Genomic DNA, 25,297 nt, shown 5'->3' with positions numbered 1-25,297 from the left:
ATTATTTATTAGCAATTAATTTAATGGTTCACTAGCAAGGGAGGTTACGCGATCTCAATTACTTTAAACTTCATCATATTTCTGCATTTTGTTATCTAATTAGTAATGATAAAATGAGTAATGTTAATATTGCGTTTCGTAATACATACTTTGGTTTGAAATTCGGTAAAATATTATTATTATTCTTCATTTTTGTTGAATGTGTTAAATCCACAAATAAAGGACGCTACATTTAAGTTGTTAAATTTAAAGTCACATTGTTGAAAACACACAAAGTTAAAAATAATATAGCTGGAAGGTTCAGCTAAACTGGAATAAAACATTTTATCCGACAGCTGCACTTACACGTAACGAGAATATTATTCAAAACATTATGACGCTCAATTTAAGTTGGCAGTCAGAATTCATGGAGTGATACGAACAAAACTACGGGTCGTCAACAGTTAGAAATTATAGGCTATTCCACAACCTTTTGACAAACGAGGCCGGAGCTTAAAGCTACTGTAGGTAATTAAACGCAAATATCTCACGGCATCTGTATGTACATCACGTTCTCAAAAGATTCGTTATAATTATCGTGGCATATTAATTATACAAGTAATCTCGGTATCTTGTCTAAGTGGGTTATTCAATCAATAATTCATTATGAATAAAGATTAGGTAAAATGATTATTTAAATGCTCAAATAAAGCAAAATGATACAACAAACATAAACCGAATGGGTAGGTAATTTGAAATGAAACATATATTTCGTTTATAAAGTGTTTATTACGATACTCAAGCGACGCAAAAGAAATACAAAATGTGTTCGAAATAGGGCGAACATTAAACTTGAAGTGGTTTTACAATCCTGTAATATGATGTCGTAAAGAGAGAGAATACTAAAAGGAAGAGCGTTTTAATATTAAAGATTTTTCCCGGACTCGTTTTATAGTGCTATTGTAATTCTATTCGATTCTCTTACCGAAAATCTTTAAGGACTCGGTGTCAGTGTTGAAATCGATTTCGCATTGCTCTCCGAATTCTTTATATGGTACTTGGTACAGGCATTCCATTCCCGCCTTTTCCGCTGCTCGTTGGGCGGCGGTGCTTGTAAATATACCACCAGTTACGTGTTGACCAAGCTCTTTAGCTAGCAGCATTCTGGAATTAAATATACAGTTTTTATTATAAAATGTGGGTTAAAGGGGCATAATTTAATAATTATTAGCAGAAATATGACTTTAATTATTTCATTAAAAATTCAAATTATTTAATTATAGGTATATTAAGAAGGAAAATTCATTATAAAACTGCATAGCCTTTCCACACGTTTAAGGGAAATGGGATCCTACTATCGACGAGAAAATAGGATTCATTATTTTCCTACAAATAACATTATTTTAATAGCCGAAGACTTATTGGGCATCCGAAGTGGACTGTGGACCTATCGTAATTATTCTTATAGTCGTAAAAGTATATTGGTATATTATTGGTTATAAATTTTTCTTAATTAAAGACCTTTCAGATGTTATTTGTAGTTTGAATAAGTGTAAAGTAGGTATATGCTCATAGAAATCTAAATAACAAAGCATGCTACTTATCTTAATTACTGCAATCTAGCCACAAATATAAAAAGTTTTATTAGATTCATTATTTTTTTTCTTTTATACTTAATCAAAATCTATTCACATAATTATCAAAATATTTTCTACTTTTTTGCATTTGCATTTATTATCATCAAAAATGTATGTAATAGAAAATTAGGCTATTAAAAAACATGCTTGATAAAAGAGCTACAATTTTACTAAAATATTTTTAAACCAAATATTTTTATTTGGTTTAAAATAAAAATGTTTCGCTTAAAAATACATTTAGAAATAGCTCAACGACTGTATACGTAAACTCTATATAGAGCATCGGAATATTTTAGGTTTCAATAGTAAATACCTACCTGCACTTGAGCAGCTCAACAGATATACCGAGTCTCCTGAACTCCGGAGCCACGGAGAGGCCCGCTCCCATGAGATAGGACGCCGTGTCGTATTTATCGTACACCGCTGTCACTTTCATTGCTTCAGCGAACATTCGAAGAGATAGCAAGCCTGCTTTCGTCTTAGGCTGTTAAAAAAAAGGAAATAGGTGTTTGGTAGCGCGTTCTCGAATTTAAGTTCAAGAACGCGCTGACAATTTGAGATCTATATCTATAATAGGTATAGATCTCAAATTTTCTGCGATTTTAGAACGGAATTGGTTTTTCATAATAAAAACATTAAAAGTATGTTTCGTTACTATGTTTCGTTACTATGAAACCATGTAAATATATTTTATGTGTATGTAATATAATTTTAATATGGAGAAAGTGCCTAGCCTTGTTCATAATTGTCAAGGGACGTGATTTAATTATTGTTAGTACAAAATTACAACTTACGGGGTTATGTTCGACGAAATGATTCTTTTCTTGCAGCATACACATATTGACTCCCACCAATTTCCTCTCTGTACCATCTTCTCCAAGCAGAAAACAGGCCAGAGACATTTTCTGTCGAATGATAGACGACCAAAGCACTCGGTATTCCTGTATAGCATCTTGGTCTTGCGCAGTACCTATCAATTTCAGAGACGTTAATTAATCATCTTCCCGCCAAAAGTCTAAAATAATGGAGCTTCATAAATCAATTTGTTAAAATCGATTTTAACATTAAATATCGTTCCGATGTAGATTTCCTCGGAGTATTCGAGTAAGCTGAGAAGTAAGTTCTTTGATTTAGTATTGTATTTACAAAATACTCGAACAACGGTCATAAAAAGTGTGGTTTTTGTTCAACTAATATATATATACAATAGGAATTAGATGTAATTGAGAAGAAAATTAAACTTTAGATATATAGCTACATACTAGTCGGTGTTACCTACTAGATTATTTTCGGCATTATGTACAATAATAGTTTGAAACTCAATAAATGTTTTTATATCTTCACTTTATACGTGCTATTTCTTATCTACAACCTTAAAGCTGCCTTAAGTTTGGAAATATACCTTTGTTTGCAACGTACCCCTTACTTGCATCTCTTATAGAATGATAGCATTACGCGTGGTTTCGGTACGACATCGATATTCAAAGAATATCTCTGTTAGGAAAGCTTTCTACTTATCCCAACCCATGACCTAGATTTTAGCAAATTTACAACATATCTATTATTCGATAACTTTATTTAATAGCGTCAATACTTTACAGATTGTACTGTTTATTTATGGACCAATTGTAATTAGTTCACTAAATTCAAACTCTATTTTCCAACTAGAATAATTGTCCATAGTGATAATACTGAACAATAGCATAACATTAAATACAAGGGAAAGATAAATACAATTCGTTAGGGTAGATATTGGACTAAACGTATTTGCATATAGTTTTGACTTTGGGGACCCAATAAATCATTAAACTACGTTCAGTTTAGATTATGAATAAGTAGTATAATTTTCATTAGATTATGTTGTAATAACATTAACATTATCGTATTTAATTTATAGAAACAATTTAAACAATACAAAATATAAATTCAATTTCAATACAAAATATGTTGGTATACTCATTATGAAAAAGTATGCCTAATTGTGACCATATTTCTGAATTGGGAAACCGATTCTGAAAAATGTTTTCACCGGTTTAAAAGAGAGTGCACTAAAAGGTAAAAAGGTTAATAAAACAATATATTATTATTGTATTGTATACAATTTTAATAAATAAAGTACACTTGTGATATTATAATATTGTTTATAAATGCGCGTATATTAAAAATATAACATGGAAAGACACAAATGCGAAAAATTTTTGCATCTGTTTTTGTGCGCTGTTTGTCTTTACATGGAAATATAGTAATTAAAAGTGTTAAATGAACCCATTTCGTTTGAAATAAAGTTTTGTATGAAACTACATGCCTGTGACTTTTCCACGTATAACTCGTATAATTGTGTGCACTGCTCTGCTGAATATGTTTAATGACTTGCGCATTTAGTTGCGTTAATTCCTTGCCAGATTAAAGGCTTAATTAATTGCAAAGCCTAACATTTGTTAAGATTAGTAGAGTTTACCTCTGTAATACATATTTCTTCACAATATTAATTTTCTTACTAGGTATTTATTTTTTAGATTCAACTGAATGGTATTAATATAGAATTCATAATTAAAAAAATAGTTTTCACATTAAGAATTATGTACGAACTTCATTAACATGTAATTAGGAAGTACAAAAATACAACAATGGTTATGAAATTCCTTTCTGTTTATCTTATTAACAATGGACAGAATTGGATTTAGCTATTGAGCAATAACGGCTTAATGTCAAAAAATGCAAATTGAAAATGCAATCTGCTCTTACCAGCTGTCGACCACCAGACGTCCTCTTCTACGTAATTACCGAGCATAAATTCCACTGCCGAATCCCACATAGCTTCAGGGACATCCTCTATTACAAAGGATAATGTGCCCTTCCCTTCAACATTACGCTCGAATTTCCCCCAAATCTTGGGATATTCTCGCGGAGACATTGTATGTCGCTCAATAATTCTTCAGCGCTTGAATTTGAAAAGACTTCTAAAACGCCAGCAGTACGGATTGATACTGAATTGTATTCGTAATGTGGTTCCTTACAACGGCTTGGAATCTATTACAAGTTAGATACGACTGAATAGATACATAATGTTTCTTGTACAGGATGTTCTTTTTAGTTTTTTGTGGATTGCATATTAAGAGTGGACAATCATATTTACCTTTAGTGAAGCTTCTATCGTATTATAACTACCGACTATATTAATATAAAGTTTTATTGCACCACAATTCGAAATGCTACGTATTCCAATTTAATTAACTGCTACTGCACGTCATTTACGAACGTCGGTTTTTTTTTTCATCTCTGTTAATCAAACTACGTTTTTAACTGCAGGAAACACACACTAAACTCTAATTTAGCTCACTGATGGAGTCGTCCTCTCGTATATTGTTTCGCCTCGATTTTAAATTCGAAGGATTTAAACATTTATTCCCATATTATGCTAACATTTCCTAGAGTTTCACAGCAACCGAAATACATTTTGTGTTTGTTTGGAAATTACCATAAATATAAATAGAATTTCGTGAAATAGGAAATAATTTGATATGTTTAAGATTGTTTAAATAATAACAATTCGCTTGAATTACTCCCAAAGCTTAGTTAAATATTAAAGCCTATTTCTGCAGCGTATAAACAATATCAGCGTTTTAATGAAGTGTATTGTGCTCCCATACTCGTATTACATATACACATATTACGTCGAATTTTATTACACTAGTATAGTTTGACATCACTTGTAAATTTAATTAATTAGAACCATTGAGAACAATGAATGGAAGACATCAGCTAACATTAAAGGCAAATTAATTAATATTTGAATTAATCATGCTGTATCTGTAGGCAAAGCAATGCGATCGATGTGTGGTAATATAATATTTGTTAATGATCCCGCGATACGTTTGCGGTGTTATTGGATGCAAAGGTACTATCATCATAATAACAAATAAATAAACGGGATAATTTCATGATTAATAACGGGAAAAAACTCGTTTGTTGATTTAGAAGAGCTTTTCATTGGTTTATATTTCTAAAGCGATTGAAAATGTTCTGTAATTACACTTTGCTTGTGTGTGTAGTATTTAGGATTTCTGAGGGATTTAGGGATTCTTGAATTGTTTTAAGCGTTAAATTCGTGATATAATTTTATATATTATTTTCTTTCTTATACAGATAGAAGTGATACACAAACAAGCGTAATTGTATGCTTAACGAGGCACGGGTATTATGTAACCTAAGTGGGGCATGGCATATTTAAGTTTTATGACACATGTTAAATTCCTTTATTTTTGGGAGAATTTTTGTAAATGAAAAATTTTTATTTTTAGATAGGCCTTTATTGAAACTTCGGTAAAAGTGACTTAATATTTATATTATATTTAGTTTCTAATAATTATTTGTCCTTGCCTCCAATCGAGATATGATTACTAATTGCTCCCTAAGGTATTTGGCTCCCTAAAGTTTTAATTGTGAACAATAACAATGCCAGTACGTTTAAAATTATAATATCTGTTATATACCAATAGATCTGTATTCAAAGCATTGTGGTAGGTTTGAAATTCAATAACTCCTAGTAATTGTAATAAATAAGTAATATACAGATGTAAGTACAAGTAACGTATTTAATGTTTACGTGAATTACAATTTACAATCTACGAAAAACAAAAGACAATTAATAATCACCAGTAATTATATTTCGGGTATTTATTTTTTAATTTTTTTTAAGGCACAGAGAAGGATTTTTTTGGAGAGAAAAACAACAAAAAGGGGGCAATGGCGCCGAACTACGTCTAGTTAATAATTCTAGAGGATTTCTTGCTGCATTGACTTCATCCAGACAGTTACATATTTTGTAAACATTGTATAATTCTTGACGAAATTATAAAATATCTTTGCAATATTTCATGTCGAGCATTAATATTAAATTTAAATTGAGAAAGAAAACGATATTTCTTTAGAATTAGTTATACACGACTAACGACGTTAACTAATACACGACTGTCCAAAGGCAGATTAAAATGTTTTCAAAGTTCATTTTTATAAAAATGTGAATTTCTTTATTCCGCCACAATTTCTAAATGTTTGAACGGACTTGAAGTTCCAGGGTATTCTTAGAATTGTCACAGTTATAGAAAATAAAATGAAATCGAGTTTATTATTTAATAATCAGCTTGTAGGATAAAATAAATACAATTTATACTCATAATAAAACTGTTTGACTATTGTAAACCTTTGTGTACAATGTACATTCAAAAGAGCGCATCAATTATTATATGATGCATGTTCAAAGAGAAGCTTTATTCCCCTAAGCTTTGATTGCACAGTTAATAAATTGGAATACAAGATTCGTAATCTATGGATGGTTTGCAATATCATATACCTAGTCTGTGTATTTTATTTCTTTTATTATCTACATTCTTATTCGCGGTATCGTTTGCTTGCACTTAACGTTCTCCTATTTTTATACCCTAAGGCTGAAAGATAAATAATTAATAAGACGTAATTGGAATGTTAAAGTGAAAAAATCTGTTTGTCGGTAATATTTTGCCTATATTATATATCTGTAACTATACAGCATAATGTAAACTGTTCTTAAAGATTATGATATTTCAGTTGGATGTATTTTTAATTTGCTTCCAAGACATGAAGAAACGGGCAAGGAAGTGTTTTTCTCTGCATTACTCCATGTCTCCAACTGAACGTTTCATTACTGGTTTTTGTCAACAGATTCAGTTCGCGAGTATTGGAGCAAGCGTGCTCGGCGTTCGAGGGGAGGCGGGTGGCCGCGCTGCTTGTCTGCAGCGGAGGCGCTGCCGCCACGGCCCTGGTCTCTGCTGCCACGCACGCTGGCGTCCCCACCATACGAGCATCACCCACCCATCTGCATCTACCCTATACCATTGCTAATGTGAGTAGAATCTTCCTATCATAGAAAGTTTCCAGAAAGTTCTAGAGCCCGCGGCTTTACTCATGTGGTGTCGAGACTTAATCTATGTTTGATACAAAGTTCATACAAATCTCATCAACTGTTCTTGTGTGAAAGAATAACAAATGTCCATCCATTCTTCAATCTTTAAAAACACTGATAATAATAGATATTATCATTATAAGTAAGATTGTTCTGTTTCTCTTCAGTAAATTACGACTGAATTGTCGTAAATTTTGGTGATCATTTACTACCACGAGATTTGATTCGTATAAAAAATGCACAAGCATACTTAACTAACACAGGAATATTTCTCTGTTACCAGATATAAAAGGAGATTATCTCTATACAGACATAAAAATTCTTTTACGTTTTATATCAAGGGTGGGAGCGTAAACAAGCATGTTACATAAGGGTAGGGAATAAACGTCGGCAATTTGTCGTATCGAAGGAAAAAAGGAATTGCAGGAAACGACAAGGAAGGGAATAGCATTTGAACCCCGTTTCCATTGACCAGACAAAACGTAATTATTCCTTTAAAACTCAATTGACGCCGGTCTTCTGCGGGGGCGGAGTACTTTCTCGCTTTCATTAGATTGTGATTTGTGGTAAACAAAGCGAGAAGGTTTTGCCTATTATCTTCAGGAAAACAGTGTGAAACTCTTTATGTAAAGCCGTTGTTATTTCATTCAGAAAAATGAAATGTAAATTTATTTCAGTAATAAAAAGTAAAAACCATTGTTGAAAAATATTGTATTTTACGTTATTTTTGTACACACAAGAGACAATAATTTAAATGTGGCTTCAATATCAACAATGCTTGATAGTATATTCCGACGTGGATATCTTTCACATAAAACGTGATATGCTTTTTATTCGTCATTTGCAGTGATATTATGTACTCGTATCTGGCTCGTAATACCGCGTAATATGAATGTTACTACGAGAATAAAAATGGTAATGCCGTTACAAGTTTGTACGAAGGTAAATAGTAGGAGATAAAAAATAATATCTAATTTATTCGGGTCTTTTTGGTCACGTTGCGCAGTTTTAATATTTCAATTAGCGCAAATATTATGTATACCCACTTGTTTACAGAATTTAATTTAAATATACTAAATTGGTAACATGTTGCAATAAGTTTAAAGGCTTCCTGTTAGAGCTAGCTCCTTTGTATGAAAGTTATTTGTTCGAAACCTTAAAAATTCAGTCTGCATTCGAGAGGAATCCTTGTATTTTGTTATGTTTATAAATTGATACATTCTATTTAGTAGTTTTGAGTAACAACATTATAGTTTATAATGTTACTCTAGTTTTAATCGTTTATTGCTTTTTAATTGTATGCGTTAAGATACTGTATGGTATTAAAGAAGTCGACAAGATCGACACTAATTCATTAGATATTAAGTCTACGTCTGTATTTAAAAACGTCTAAAATCTAAACCCTTGATTTTGATAGATTAATCTAGATTTACGATTCAGATATTTTTTAATAATACACACATACAAGAGACAATTTATTTAATTGCAACGAGTCTCTCGACTTTATATATTATATTACGTATACATTCTTCTCTCACTTCACATGTCTCCCAATGGTACAGAAACATTTCCAAACTTCCGTATACTAAAGAAAATGAGGTTTAATACTATGCGGCGAAAATACGTCGTTCGTAATTTGGCCAATTGAACAACATGACGTTGTGGTTACGCCAATGACATGTGTGATGTGTGGTTGTGTTTTACAGAATCTATTAGTAACCACATTTGGTTCAATTTACTTGAAAATGTTATTTGTATCACTATAATTTAAAAGACATTGAATGTAATTACAGTTTCTCTACAAACCTAGGTAATTTGGTTAGTTAAATTCGAGTTAAGATAAATATATATTAAATACACAATCATTAAACTAAATTATTTGGAAACAATATTTAATCGTCTAGTTCAATAATTAGCTCCATTATAAAACTTTGTTCTATATAAAAACGTGTTCTCAGGGAAAAAATTGTGAATTTTAACAAAAAATGACAGTCATTCATAACGTGCTTTAGCTACGATTACAGTGTGACGTGAATTAATAACATTTTTCACCAGAGGCGTGTCACGTCATAATTGTTACAATAATCGCTACAACTTGTTTTAGGATATGCTGACTTTGGAAATTCGTCTCGAAATAACAATAAGGGAAACATTACATGCACTCAGGTACTTTTTATATTATATTGTTATTTCTTTTATATGAATCGCTCAGAATAACTCTAGAACTAAAATTGATTAAAAATGTTTTGTAAGTACCTATAATATTTTCCCGTAATAAATATACGTGTTCCATATTTTTTGATAAATCGTAATGTGTGTTTTATATGCCAAACTCAAAAAGTTTATTCCCCACAGGGCCACTCTCCTACACACGCATTGGCATGCCTTCACGTTACTTACCGAGGAGGATATTTACTTAACTTTGTCCCTAAGGAAAGATCTATCTTCGATACTCAACGCTCAACCGCTTAATCCTAAATGGCTTCCGCTTCCTTCAAGTCGTTCACGTCGTGCTGTTTTCAGGTACGCTTATAAGTAAAAAATTTAAACACAATACATGAAATTCTTAGTCTAATAATGCAGCCGTGGCAAAAGCTTAAAATTCTGTACAGCAGTTTGAAAGCAAATTTCCATAAATTTATTTTCGTGGCAAGTTAGAGTGTGAAGTTGTTTAAAGAAACTTACAAATTTTGCGACAACTTTATGCAGCCATGAAAAATCGTGAATACGCGGTGATTTTCATCAAATCATGAAAATAAAATACAATAAAAGGTACTACGTGGTGATAAATTACACTTTTTATTTATGCAGGCGGTTGGCTGATATATCAAGGTTGACTCGAGGTGTTGTCGTTATGATATGCGATGTGAAATATGCCAAGCTGATAACAAATGAAGCTAAGCGTCTCAACATGCTTGATGGACATTTTTTTTGGCTTTGGATTGATGCTTCTAGAGAATTTAATGTTTTTCACGATAGTTATAATAGAACGCAATATGCTCAGCGCTCAGAAAACTATTCAGATGCTGAAAAATTTGAAGACGAGACGATTGGTTTTGATCGCTTCGAACGCATTAAAAAAGATTATATTGACAATAATAACACAGTGAAGGAAACAAGAATTGTCAATACGTTAATGAAAAAGGTTTCCCGCGAAACGCTCATCAAGGATGCTGGTTATTTTGTAATGAATAAATCTAGTAACTCCTTCATTCGTCGTATTATAAGGAATATTAATAAGACAGAAACGCACATTAATAATAAATCGTTGTATGTAAATTTTAGTCAATCATATGAAAGTAGTAGCAATATTAGTTCTGAGAGTATAAGGAATTATAATGTAAATAATAAAGGCGTTGAAACTTCTAAAATTGAAAGCAATTCTGTCGAGAAGGAAAGCAAATCTTCCCTCGGCAGAAATAAAAGTAGGCAAACTAGTTCTAGTAAGTTAAAAAATGAATCATTTAATAAATATGTAAATAGTATAAGTGTACGTGATATGTATGAAAGTAATGATGTTTTGAAACGAAGCGAGGAGAGAAGTAGTGGAGATCTTATAAGTAGATTATCTTTTTCAAGTGATATTAGTGATTTCTTGATGAATCCCACGGTGCATACTTCGACTAATATTAGGAATACGGCTAAAAAGAGAAACGATCCTTTAGTTGAGGATCCTATAATGGACGAACCAATTATTGATGTTAAAGACAATGTGACGGAGACATTAAACAGTTTACCAATAGGACTCTTAGCTTTACATCCAGAACCTATGAAAATAGGTAAGAATTTCAATGTCATTTTGATATTCTCTTTATTATATGTTTTAGATACTAAACGATTTTTAATTTTAATAGATGAAGTATTCATACACAATGCAGTTAGACTGATAATAGGAGCTCTAAGGAGAGTGCTGTATGCTTGCGACGCGTGGTCCGCCCAAGCTCAATTCCTAAGCGACGCAACTGCTTCTTGCTGGGAAGAAACTAGTGATGTAGCTACCGATTTTTCATTGGAATTTGTAAGGTATGTACATGTTTGTTAATGTTTATTTAAACTTTTTTCTATGTGTGTTTTCTATGTGAAAAACAAAACATAAATAACAGCATGACACAAAAAATTTAATTCCCAAAACGCACGTAATATTAGAAATATTCGAACATTTAGAGCACAACCTGGGAATAATTGAATAAATCAAATAAAATAAATTCAATAAAACGTATTAGGTTTATATGTATTAAAGTTTATCATCGCTTAATTGAAAACAAAAAATGTTTACGTTATCGTAAAGAAAAATAGTTATCCATCGTGATAATCTAGAGATTTTTTCTTATGAGCCTTAAATTAAGGACCATCCTGACTGATTACGTTGCGCTTGATGGATCATTTTGCTTTGCGGCTTCTTATTATGACAATAATGAGAAACTTTTTTCGGGCTTTGATCCTCTTTTCGTTATATTACTTGACATTTAATTAAATAAGATTGAACGGTTTTTCTGACGATTTTATGTATAGGTGTTTCGTAACTATTTAAAATTATTAAAAATACAGTTCTTTGTTTTGTTTTTGTAAAAATTTCGAAAAAATAGCGGAATTTGGTTAGCAACTTATATTTCACAACTATATTAACAATATCAAAAAAAGAAAAAAATTATGTGTTTCTAGCAAAATAAACCAGAAAATATCTTTAGAATATTAGGAATTATCTTGTTATTTTCTTTTTTGTTATAATTTAGATAAAATTACGTAAAAAAATATATATCTAGATACCATCGTGTTTAGACGTGATAATTTTTTTATACGTTTACGAGAGAATGCAATTAATTTTGAAAGTCACAATGCTATTTTCTTTACTCCTCCATTATCAAGTCTTATTTTCCTGTTTCGTACATAATTCTGTTACAAAAAATCAAGGGCATCTTTTAATCACCACTCAATTCTCACCGCTAACTCCCAATGTATAGTGTAGAAAATAGAATGGAAACAAGCGTAGAGCATCATCGTAAAAGCAAATTGACTAGCTGGTCCGTGAACGACACAAGATTACTTTTATGTCCCTCCATCTCTAGTCGAAGGATGGCCGGTTTATATCAGAGCCTTGCATTACGCAATAAAACCTTGTTTTCAGGACTTTCCTTTCGATATAACTACACAATAACTATACAATAATGTACCTACTGAATCTTCATTAACTCATTTTTTTATACACACGAGTTGTTTTCGATTTATTTAATCCTATCCTATTAAATTCTCGATAGTCTGTATTCGTGGAACGTAACAAAGTGAAATTGAGTTCCACGTGAATATGTTTATAAATAATAATGTACTGTGATAGCGTGAGCGTCTAATTTGATTATTTTGTATCTGGAAATAGATTTATATGGAGTATAATGTGAAACGTTTAATTAATTTTATAATAGAAACTTTATTGGTTTTTAAACTCAAACTTAAACATTTATTTATTCAACTAGACTTCTTCTAGAAGCACTTTTAAATCGTCATAACATATTTTTAACTTTTACCATCGATTCGGAAAGCAGTATCTATGGAGAAGAAAATACTGCTTTCCGAATCGGTGAGTTTTTATGTTCAGTACCTATATATATTTCATAATGGATATCTATTATCATCAAGAAAAATTTAAATTTTCCTTATTTACTACTTACAATGAGATAAGTAGAATCTTGAAACTTGTTTTAGATATTTTATATTGCGAAAACTCTTTAAGTTGTTTTTTATTTGTTAGTTTATCTGCCACTTATGCTTAGCTTTGAAAATAAAACAAAAACACAGTTTAATATTTATTAAACTGCTTTTTAAAGTGAAACTTTTATTACATCGTCTCAAACTTTTTGGTCTGTGTAGCGCATGTCGCGTGACGGTCGGCTACCGAGTAGGTATAAAGCAGTGTTCGGAAAGTTTCACTTTTACCATGGTTTCATAAAACCACACAACATTTTTTTGAGTATGTTTTACATTTCAATGCTATTTTATATATTTGTACAGATTTATTACGCTACGTTAAAAATTCGAAACGGAACACTGCACAATTTGAGTTTTTATTCCAGTTTCAGAATAAAGGTTAGCTCGATTTAAAGACACGTGTTTCCAAAAAACAATAAACTAGACAAGGCTGGCAAAAACAAATTCCATAAGTGGCGAGCCTGGTTCCATTTACATACATGTGACACGAACTGGGAATGTTTTCTCAATTTACAACGTGGGTCAGTTCATTTACAACGAAATATTGCCTGTAATTTTGCTAACGTATTTCTAAGTTCTAACATAGAATAATCTCTGTTAATTCTAGTTGCTATTTATAAAAAGTTAAAATGGTATGTTAGAACCTGTGTGTAATTTATATTTATATTCACTCCATTGTCGAAATACAGATATGAAAATATGTAATAGCAATACAATTCATAATGTTACTTCATTTATCACTAGTAGTCCGCCCCGGCTTCGCCCGTGGTACATATTTCGTAATAAAAAGTAGCCTATGACCTTTCTCGGATATCAAAATATCTCCATACCAAATTTCAAGCAAATTGGTTCAGTAGTTTAGGCGTGATTGAGTAACAGACAGACAGACAGAGTTACTTTCGCTTTTATAATATTATAGTATGGATTAAAACTAACTTGGCTAAAGATATCCTATTGATAATTCAAAACTGCATAAATTTATAGCAGTACTAAAAATCACATGCAATAATATAATATAAGGTAGCGCAAAATAATTCTAAATACATTTCACACCTATTTTTCAAGATTCGTATAAAAATATGTAATTTATATCCCACGTATGTCACGTTCATTATTACATTATTTATGCCTCCGTTTCACGGCCTATAAAATATGTAAAAAGGGTTGCTTGTATTGCATGAAACTTTTGCTCCGTTACCTATTTACTAACGCACAATAGAGGTTTGTGGTTTCAGCTGTATATAATTACTCGCACATATGATGTTGATTTATGAATTTTGAATGAATAGCGAAATACTTGAATATCAAACAAGAAACGTGGGATTTTGCCATGTTGCTTATGTAGTGTGTGTTAAGAAATTAATGCTTTATTTTTGTTCCTAGTGCTAAAATGTTGGCATTTAAAAGATTTATCATTGTAGATACATAATATAAAGATCAGAAAGATTAATTAAAATACGCCATTTTTATTATTTGCCAACTGGAAATTGTTCTTCTTAATGCAGACTCATCATTTTGTTTACTTTAATTTTTTTTTATTGAGGAAACATTTTCTACTTAAAGATGTTAAAATTGCAGAAAACACACGACTCTATTTATATTTCTTCATTGTAGTTAATTCACAAATAACGAATAACTTGTTTAAACATAAATGATTTGTTATATTTCTTTTGCGGGATATCGTAAAACGCAATTATTTCTTTTTAAGAACGGCGGACTGACTTATAAAGAGCGTTATTTCTGTTTACTCTTTTAACAAAGGCGAGGCAGCTTCAATACCTCTTTAAAAGTTTTATGATGTTTCTTTTGGGGCAATACAGAAATACCACTAAAAGTAAAACAGTAGTCCATTTTGTACATTTCTTTTAAATAATAAACGAATTTGACTTTGTACTTTAACGGATTTTTTTAAATCTATTTGGATCGTATACAGCCAATAAATAAAACTAAAAGTGAATTAATGATAAGCACGTTCGTCAAAAGAGAAATAAAAGTTTATCGCTTCGAAACTGATTTCCTATCTTGGCGACATGTATTAATTGCATCTTCTGTACTAGTTGGCAGTTAGATTGCTTCACTTCGAAACTTCGGTGGCTTGATAAATTCTTTTGCCAATAATCTGTTTGAAAACAGCTATTTAGTGAAAAGTTTTGAATTTTTATGTTTGTTTTATCTAGATGTAATAAATAGCTTTCGCTGAAAGCTCATAATAATCTTAATGTATATAAATCTCGTGTCACAATGTTTGTCCTCAATGGAATCCTAAACCACTTAACCGATTATAATAAAATTCGCACACCATGTGCAGTTCGATCCAACTTGAGAGATAGGATAGTTTAAACATGTAGGTACCACGGGCGAAGCCGGGGCGGACCGCTAGTGGAATATAAATTATTCTTAATGTATTTATATTGGACTTCGACCAGCGGACCTCTGTAACATAATGCCTTTGATAATATTGTTATAGCATTTGCGTCTACTCATTTCTCTTGAATTTCTCCGTGATAAGGCACTCGTTTATACTGTTGCATCATTATTATAAAAAAAATTAATTTACTTAAAAATGACATTATTTTTCCTTATAATATTAAATATTACTCTGAGATAAGAAAAACGTATAATTAGTCCATGAATAACTTATCAACTTTTTGCCTTTCTCCCTAATTACTCACCTTAAATTATTCAAAATAGCCATCATTTTAAACATAGATTAATTATTTTCGAGTAAAAAGGTTTTTAGTATCGATCATAGTATCGATCGAAAATCCCCTTCGGTTATAATTAGGCAATATTATGTTTGTTAAGTAATGTCCAAGATAAATCTCACGTATATTCAACATATTTTAAAATGTCCTCTGTTTATAGTTAGTAGGTACCTAGACCACAAACACGCAGGAATGCAATTCTAGTGAAAATAATAACTATTTAATTAATAAACTATGAATAATAACTAATGATGAACGATTGTATAAAAAGTAGTTTGCTACTGTATTACAATAAAACGATGGTTGTAACGGAAGCTAATTTTGGCCGACAGCCAGGCTGTGCCCGCTGACTCGACACAATGACTACGGACCATCGACATGACTTGACGCCAATAGTTTTTCAGTTTATTATGGAATTAGGCCGCCTTTACAGGTCAGCTCGGGAATGCTTTGTAAAACAGATTAGGCACTTTTTATTTCGTAATATATTGGATCGCCTTTGCTTGGGTTTAAATTGAAAGTATCGACAGTATTCTTACTGAAGTTAAGTAACTTAAAATACATTTTCCATCCTTTACTATAACGCTTTTAATTTTAAAGGTACGAAAAATAAAGCCGAAGAAAAAGAATAGAAGATTAAAGAAAATTTTGACCTTTTGTCCTGAGTAACGTCGAAGTCAAAATGAATAATTAACCCCTCAAAATCTAGGTTAGCGTAAAAGTTTGAATTCATAGCCGTCACACATTGTTCCCCTTTCGGTTACAGACAAAAGCTGCTTGAATATGTCAGATACAAACCACCGTTCGAAACACCGTGCGTATTATCTTGTATGATGATAAATTTGCAAAATATTTTCTAACCAAATCGAATATGCGATAAATAACCTCCATATGAAGATAACTTAAGATTTATGTAGAGGGTACTTAATGGTCTTACTTTAAAAGTATTCGAGGAATTACAGACGTATCTTTTAACCCACTGTAAAAGCTAAGTTACCTCAACAACTGCCCCTGTTAGTTTAACCCATTCATTCCTAACTTTTCAACTTCGCGCTACACTCCTGGTAATGTTGGCGTAAAAGTTTATCTGTGATAAGACTTGACATGGAATCTTATTTGTAAGTGAAAATGTACTTTGCAATCAAAGTTTATAGCGCACGTCTTTATTGACTTACTGTAGCGTACGAATAGCATTGCAATTTTATTCAATTCAATTCATGTGTGTTTTCTTTTCAGAGAAATGAGGAGAAATACTGCTGCAGTTTTAGATGGGGGATCAGAATACCCAGAAAGATCATTAATGGCACAGTTTGCTTTTCTTAATTTGGTACCGAATCCAGTAGGAGGTAATAAGTGGAGACAGGTTGGGCATATCATTGGTCGGACAGTTAAGTTGCATACGATTATTTGGCCTGGCGGTCGATTGGTAGCACATGGACAATCTACAGGCGCTCGTACTATATTTCGTGTCGTAACAGCCCTAGCTCCACCATTTGTTATGGAAGGCGAGCTTGATGAAGATGGTCAATGTCTCAGAGGCTTACCTTGTCATCGACCGCAGACATCCGATAGAGATAACCTTACTCTTGCATTTGTTCCGGGTAGAGAAAGTGAACCTATGAGAGAAGATTTCTTTATGCCTACTCCAAAACCAGATACAGATTCAAAAATGGCAACGCATTGTTGTTACGGCCTTGCAATGGATCTTTTAGAAAATATCGCACAAGAACTTGAATTTGATTTCCATTTATACATAGTTGAGGATGGGTTGTACGGATCGAGAAAGCATATGAAGCCATTTCAAAAGATATATGAAAATTATAATACAGTCAATGAATATATGTCCAATGAAGAAAATTATCGTTCGCAGTATCGTAGAGGTTACGAGACATTGCATAAAGGCAATTTACAATATGTGTCAGAAGAAAATATTGACGAAGATCGACAAAAATGGGATGGTATAATTGGGGATTTGGTTTCTGGTGCTGCACATATGTCATTTGCCGCCCTGAGCGTTTCATCAGCAAGAGCAGAAGTTGTAGACTTCAGTCAGCCATATTTTTTTAGCGGGATATCAATTTTAGCTGCACCCAACCAGAGGCCTGATATACCGTTACTCGCATTCCTTTTGCCTTTTTCACCAGAGCTATGGGTTGCAATTTTCACATCGCTAAATATAACTGCCATTGCCGTAGCTATATACGAATGGCTCTCACCATTTGGCCTGAATCCATGGGGACGTCAAAGATCTAAAAACTTTAGTATATCGAGTGCTTTATGGGTCATGTGGGGGTTACTTTGTGGTCATTTAGTTGCATTTAAGGCGCCGAAAAGTTGGCCTAATAAATTTCTTATAAACGTTTGGGGCGGATTTTCTGTAATTTTCGTAGCCAGCTATACAGCTAACATAGCTGCTCTTATAGCCGGATTATTTTTTCACAATGCTGTCGATGAATTTCAAGGACGAAGTAACGTAAGTGATTTTACATATGACATATCACTAAGACTATTTTTTGCAGTTTGTCATATATATTTATTATTTTCTAGTGGTTAACATTAAAAGTGGGTACTCCAAGATCATCTGCAGCCGAATACTATGTACAGAGAAATAATCCTCAATTGGCTCAACAAATGCGACGATACGGTATTCAAGACATTGAAGAGGGTATAGAAAGACTTAGGTAAATATTTGTGAGATAAGTATACGTTTCATATAAATTTATAAAGAATAGAAAAAATTCTTAGGGCGGATGCCTAACCAACTCAGCCACTCGTGATCCGCTAGAGCGATCGAATTTATTCTATTCTTTCAGTTTTATGTGTCTAAGGGACACACCTGAGCTGGCCACCAGGCCGAGTTGGTCAGGCATTCGCCCCGGATTTTTTTCTATTCTTTATAAATTTATATGTATGCATTTGAATGCCATAAAACCAAAAATATCAAATATACGATTAATTTTCATTTTGTACGTAGGTGGAAAATGCAGTCAACTTTCACACCCACGTTAAAACACTTTCATACCTCACTTCTTAGAAGATTTACAATTAAATTGCAAACAAATAACATTATTTTCCATTGTACAGAAATGGAACATTGGACCTTTTGATAGCTGATACACCTGTGCTAGATTATTACCGTGCAACAGATCACGGATGTAAACTACAGCGGGTCGGAGAGCATTCCCTCACCGACGACACTTATGCTATCGGCATGGCTAAGGGCTTTCCATTAAAGGTATAAAATACTTTTACGGACTAGTATTAAGTGAGGCATATTTTGACGAAGTACGTAAATAGGCCGATTGAGTGACAGGGGAACGACTTCGGATTTTAGCAAGGAAAGATTGATGACGCAAGGCTGCTAATGGTGTGATCGATAGTCGATGTCATATAGCTTACATTCGCAAGATTATACATCATTTTATCTTATCCACAAAATAACTTTTCCAGCCCACAGATATTAAACTCTCATAAGCATTCGTATCTTGTAAGAAATGTGCTCAACTTAAGATGCCAGATGGGAGGCTATATTTGTAGGACCAATTTTTTTCACCTTAAATAATGATTTACTTCAGTATTAACGTTGTATATTTTTAGGACAGTGTTTCAGCTGTGATTGCTAAATATTCATCGAATGGTTACATGGACATATTGACAGAAAAGTGGTATGGAGCATTACCGTGTTTCAAGCTTAGTCCGGATTATGGCATTCAACCGAAACCTCTGGGTAAGATTACAACTAAGTTTACAAATATGATTAATAATTTCTAGTCGTAAATGAAATTTCGTGATCAATATTTTATAATTACTATATCATTTAAATGTATCTAGATCGAGGTAATGCAGAATGTCTTATAGAGTGCGTTTTATGCATTTTATGTTATTAATTATTAGAAGAATTCTGATTTCATCTTTAAAATTTAAAATTTTCTAATCATTGGTTCTTATTATGTGGACATTATAATTAGATATATATTGGATGTAATGTCTACATTTGACAAGAAAGAATTACTTATGTAACCCGAAAATGCTATAATTTTGAATAAATCATGTAATGGAATCATGTATTTGTTTATGCCGAACGGAAAGTCACACTCTATGCATTTAAATAGAACATCGTTGATATATTTCAACGACGTCTACATCTGTTTCTTTGGCGGAAATTTCATTAGGATTTATCACCACCCTTACGTTAATCCAACCCCTCGGCACGCGAGGGGGCGATATTACCACGAGTCAACCTAAAAGATTAAACATGGAATTTATCGCTGAAAAAATGAGATGGCACGTAAAGTGTATTTACCTCTCACTCAGGATAATCCGAAGAATAGACGCAAAGAAAATTAAAAGTGAAACAAGTTGAAATTCGGCGACATTGCGCTTACATTATTTTGTGTGTCGCAAATCCGAGATCCGTGCATGAAAGGACTTGTACAACTCGTTCGTTGAAACATTTATTTTCATCCAACAGAATAAAGCCATTTCCTTTTTAATGACACGGTTTTTATTCGAGAGTACAAAATTTTAAATTCAATGATTATTCATGAAACTTTAATAATTCGATATAAAGTATAAAATATTCTTAATGCAAATAAAGTATCAAGTGGAGCAGAATAACTTATCGTGGATTGCCAAGCAGTAGATTATATATTTCTTTTAACGATTCACTTCTCTTGAAATGGGCTCTCAACTCGAGAATTGAGTGGTATGCATTACCTTCGTTTATGATAATATGAATAATTGTTAACATCATTATTTCTATAAACAGTAAAAATGATACGACTGCGATTTTCATTGAATATTTATTGTTGAAACCTATAACTTGATCTAAATTTTTAGTTGTAATTTATTAGACAGGAATGTATTTTAAAACTGTTTTAATAAATAAAGTTAAAACTATTATTAATCTTTAATCGTTAAATAAATTCCTATAAGATCAAGAAATATTGAGTAAATCATTATTAATTAAAAGCAGCTATTTAACGAATTTAAAAAGCGAAACACTGCAATCATACAAATATACTTGCTAGAAAATAATCAAAGAGGTAAATGTCATGCATAATTAGATACATAAACAAAGATTTTAGCATTGTTTCGATATTAAGTAGTTCAAATAAGCAGCATTAACTTCGTTTAAACTAATATTTGTTATGTATTTGATTTAATGTGTTGCTCAACGATATTGTTTTGAGGTGGGTCAAATTTGTACTTTATCCCTATGTCCCATATCGCCCGGGGCAGCTACAAAGCTTCAGGGTTCAAATTTAGTTGAGTAGCTTAACATTAACGTTGTTTAGGATTAGTTTCACATATGTATGATTTATATTTCAAGTGCATTTAAATAAGCTCCTCTAAGATGTAGAGACTTGATATATAATAATATTACAGCGAACACGATAATAATCTCAATCAAGATTATTACGTGCCTCCCTCTTGTGTAGTGTATTATAGTCAATGACTGAACTGGGTCACATGGTACCTTTGGTACTGGAGTTGGAAAATTTTACTGCGGTTTATCATCTTCCCTCGTTACTGTGTAGAAGACATTAATCTACCTTACTAGAACTGCGAAAACTTTATCACATTACCCTTGTTATACACCTACGCTGGCATTCCTTTATGAATAACTTTTAAAATTTATTTTCCATTCGTTTCGCAGCCCAATTAAGTAATTAACAATTTTGTTTTGAATGCTTGCTTTTCTAAGCAATATTATTTCATTAGTGAAACGTCTTAATTACAGCTCATATAATTGTCCTTGTAACCAATTCTGCTAAGCCATTTCATTATCACCAGTCAATTTGGCAACCGCTCGATCGGACGTGCCATAAATTTCTAACAACTAAGGCTGTGGACTTCATAGATCATTAACCACACTAAACCAGTTTGTTCGTAGTAAATTTATTACCAGAACAGGTTTGATTGAACGGAAATGTTAAGGGAGGGAAAAATGAATTGAAACTTTTTGAACTAAGAGACATTATTATTTTCAGGGGTGGCCGCGGTTGCTGGCGTATTTATACTTTTGGGAGTGGGAATGGTCGTAGGATGTTTAATATTGATATTGGAGCACCTTTTTTATAAATATACATTGCCGATATTACGCCACCAACCGAAAGGAACAATATGGAGAAGTAGGAACATAATGTTTTTTAGTCAGGTTAGTGCGGTTTTATGGGATATGTTTTCAAATATAAATGCAAATTGCTCACAACTGCGACTTTCTGAATTCGTATGCTGTGTTAGAAATAACTTGTTTACATTTTAAATGGGTGCATTTTGTTTCAGAAATTGTACCGGTTCATAAATTGTGTCGAGTTGGTGTCTCCGCATCATGCAGCTCGAGAGCTTGTAAACACCATCCGTCAAGGGCATTTTACCTCGCTATTCCAAAAGAGCGTCAAAAGGGTAATGGTATAATTTTATTTCTTAATCTTTATCGTCCAATTATTACACGATAGTATAGGGATCTGGTTTAAAATTCGAGATATTTTTTGTGATAGAATTAAATACTCAAGGCAGAATGTAATTATTTTAAACAAATGTATTATTTTATAAGTCAGATTGCAATAGGAAAGCCGTTTGTTTCAGAAGGAACACGAACAACGCAGACGAAGAAAAAGCAAAGCTCAATTTTTTGAAATGATTCAAGAAATCAGAAGGTGAGCCTTTCATTTTACTTTTCCATCGTGATAGTATTTATTTAAAATTAAATTTGAAAATAAATTCACGATGAATGTTTTATTTGATAGCATTGCTCACCGGGTATGCAGCTAAAAAGTGTATAAACTAAATTTATTTTGATAACATGAGATACGTGAATTAATTATTTATTGTTAAATTAAAATGATAGAATTTTTTTTTCTATCAGAGTTCAACAAGGTCGAGATCATTCACTGGATTCGATTAAAGAAAATGTCGCAATAGAAACCTCAGAGGTATCCGAAGAAATGACAGAGTCAAAGTTCTTATCGCCTTCGCCCGATGTTTCTAGCCGATCACCTCGCCAAAGTAGGTCACCCCGACAACTTCGGTCCCCTAGAAGTCGAAGAAAAAGATCTAGTCTCGCTGGACTCAACGTTCGACGTTTCAGTACAGATTCAGTTCTCGGTTCAGATTCTGCTTCAATATACGAAAGGACAAGTCTCAATATAGGTAGGAGATTGAGTCGAGACGTCAGTTTTTTAACCAGTTCTCCTCCGGATATTAATACAAGATTGAGATCGCCCTCTCCAATGGTACGACGAGCTGAAGGTTCTTCCACTAGGTCTTATCAAGATGTTTCCGAAAAGAATCACAACTACCTTACAATAGACGCTCCAAGTCATCGCGCGAGCATAGAAATTATGGTTTCTCAGGAAACTGAAACCATTCCTCCCGCCCCACCTTATCCTCGTGTATCTCCTCCGGGAGCTAAGTCCGAACTGTCAATACTGTCTGAAGAGGAATTATTAAGACTGTGGCGAAGTTCAGACCGAGAAGTGAAGGAAGCGTTATTAGCTGCGCTCCAAGAAAAAAGAGCAAATTTGGACCCCAAACAAGATCCGGGCTGAGCGGTTTAATATAGCACGTTACGGAAAGGAAATAAATTTTTTGGAAATCACTTCGTATTCCTTATTGTTGCAGCTCGTCACGTGGTGAATAATAAGGAGTGTAGTTACGCGACCGCACGGAGTAGTTGAGCTGTGCCTTTCTTAAATTGTTTGATGCGGATACATCGAACTGATGTTAGTTTAACGATCGGTGTTCATTTTAGTGTCTTGTTATTGTATTGTGGGTGCTGCCTTACATTTAATATTTGTTTAACTGTAAATCGGCATCAAATAATTTAATAAAAGTGCGATGATTTTAAAATAATTACGTCCAGTATGTTTTTAAGAAACGATGTATGAATATTTAGGTATGTGTGTAAAATTTTGCATAAAATATATTAATTAAAATTTTAAGTGTGCATTCAGTACGTTATTGGCTATGACCATATTTAAAGTGCTTTATCCTACTATTAGTGTAGATTGCATTATACCGAGTTATGTTGTAATGCAAAATAAATGATAATTAAACGTGTCTATTCGAAACGACTTATTATTCAGAAATGAATTAAAATATATTAGGTATCATAGAAATATGACGATTGAAATATAATTATCAAATTATGCATTGATAAAAATGCGTATTATGCTTAATTTGTTGGTGTTATATTAACTACTTGAATTAAAAAAAATAAACAATCATTTTGTTGCATTTATCACCATTGTATTAGGATACGTGCTTAAAGCTTTTATTTAGTCAGTTTATTTTCTCATATGTGTATCGCTTTCACCTAAAATATTATTTGTAATTTATGTATATATGTAGAGTGCCGATTTCCATCTTTTACAAACAGCACACATAATGCTTTTTGACATCATTTGAGATAATAATGTCTGCATTTTTTTATTTATCAAGTATTTTATTTAAATTATAGAATTTCTGCAATTTAAACAATTTTGAGTTTTGAACAAGATGTTTCTATTTATAATTATTCACTTCACTAAATATTGTTCTATGGATAAATAAATCGAGTTTTTAATCCGATTTGAGGTAATAAACTATATTATGTACTCGCATAGAAATAAATATAATGAAATATTTGATTGATAATAAATATCATAAAAATGGTCAAAAATACTGCCACATTACCTTATAGGAGTAGGTTATATAAGTTAACCTTAACATAGGATTGCACCCTAGACTAGCAATATTCATTTATAGTTATCAATGTCTTATGCTAGCTATCTTCAAATCTTATGAGTAAAACTATTTAATACTCTTTATTATTTTTCCACATTGCTTAGTTAAAAATAAATTTGAGCAGTTCTGGATTTCTATGGTTGGTTAATTCTCGAATTTTGGACCAAAATAAAATTATTTATTAAATTATATGGCTCGTAAAGATCTATTCGATGTGATTCATCTAGTGATATTAATGTCTTATGCATTTCTCTTATAAAATATTGTACATTAGATATTTAGAATTAGAAAATAATAGGAATTGATAGAAAACAATCGTAATTAGCTAATTGTCAGATATTCTAATCAAAATCGAGTAAATTTTAGCCCTAACTATGAGTTTATAGTAATAAAACAATGAATTTTGTATTTTAGTAAACAGTCCAAAAATAGAGAATTGTTTGTTCCAACGTAGACGAAGTTTGCATTTGTTTTGTAAAAGAAATAAACTTTATTACAACGCAGCGTAATTTTTGTAACGACATGCTGGTAATCCAGTTTTATTCTGTTAATCTTTTGGCTAGCTAGCGGAAAATTATTTTGTGTATTTAATAATTGAATAATTT

At 32.1% G+C, this 25,297-nt stretch overlaps 2 protein-coding genes across 2 annotated transcripts in view; one reads left to right on the top strand and one right to left on the bottom strand.

Moving 5' to 3' along the window:
- Window positions 1–25,263, top strand: part of LOC149484567 (uncharacterized) — a 29,469-nt gene extending 4,206 nt beyond the window's left edge. Inside the window, exons 2-14 of the mRNA XM_089700721.1 lie at window positions 7,317–7,497; window positions 9,662–9,723; window positions 9,913–10,080; window positions 10,369–11,336; window positions 11,412–11,580; window positions 17,199–18,435; window positions 18,510–18,643; window positions 19,047–19,197; window positions 19,560–19,689; window positions 21,956–22,122; window positions 22,251–22,370; window positions 22,554–22,624; window positions 22,834–25,263. Of these exons, the coding sequence (XP_089556847.1) occupies window positions 7,317–7,497; window positions 9,662–9,723; window positions 9,913–10,080; window positions 10,369–11,336; window positions 11,412–11,580; window positions 17,199–18,435; window positions 18,510–18,643; window positions 19,047–19,197; window positions 19,560–19,689; window positions 21,956–22,122; window positions 22,251–22,370; window positions 22,554–22,624; window positions 22,834–23,515 (4,240 nt within the window). The 3' untranslated portion in view covers window positions 23,516–25,263. The remainder of the gene's footprint in view (window positions 1–7,316; window positions 7,498–9,661; window positions 9,724–9,912; window positions 10,081–10,368; window positions 11,337–11,411; window positions 11,581–17,198; window positions 18,436–18,509; window positions 18,644–19,046; window positions 19,198–19,559; window positions 19,690–21,955; window positions 22,123–22,250; window positions 22,371–22,553; window positions 22,625–22,833) is intronic.
- LOC149484568 (uncharacterized) lies at window positions 764–4,752 on the bottom strand. The gene is made up of 4 exons (XM_089700360.1): window positions 4,362–4,752; window positions 2,411–2,586; window positions 1,934–2,100; window positions 764–1,143 (listed from the first exon to the last, which is right to left on the bottom strand). The coding sequence occupies exons 1-4, from the start codon at window positions 4,528–4,530 to the stop codon at window positions 948–950; spliced, it is 708 nt and encodes a 235-aa protein (XP_089556486.1). The 5' UTR covers window positions 4,531–4,752; the 3' UTR covers window positions 764–947.
- Window positions 25,264–25,297: the final 34 nt, after the last annotated feature.

Source organism: Colias philodice, chromosome 11 (assembly GCF_061535455.1).
Source record: "Colias philodice isolate Cphi_HAF_F1 chromosome 11, ilColPhil1 Martin Lab GWU primary, whole genome shotgun sequence".
Classification (NCBI taxonomy): domain Eukaryota; kingdom Metazoa; phylum Arthropoda; class Insecta; order Lepidoptera; family Pieridae; genus Colias; species Colias philodice.
The sequence above is the reverse complement of the archived record's forward strand: the minus strand, read 5'-3'. Positions and strand labels throughout refer to the sequence as shown.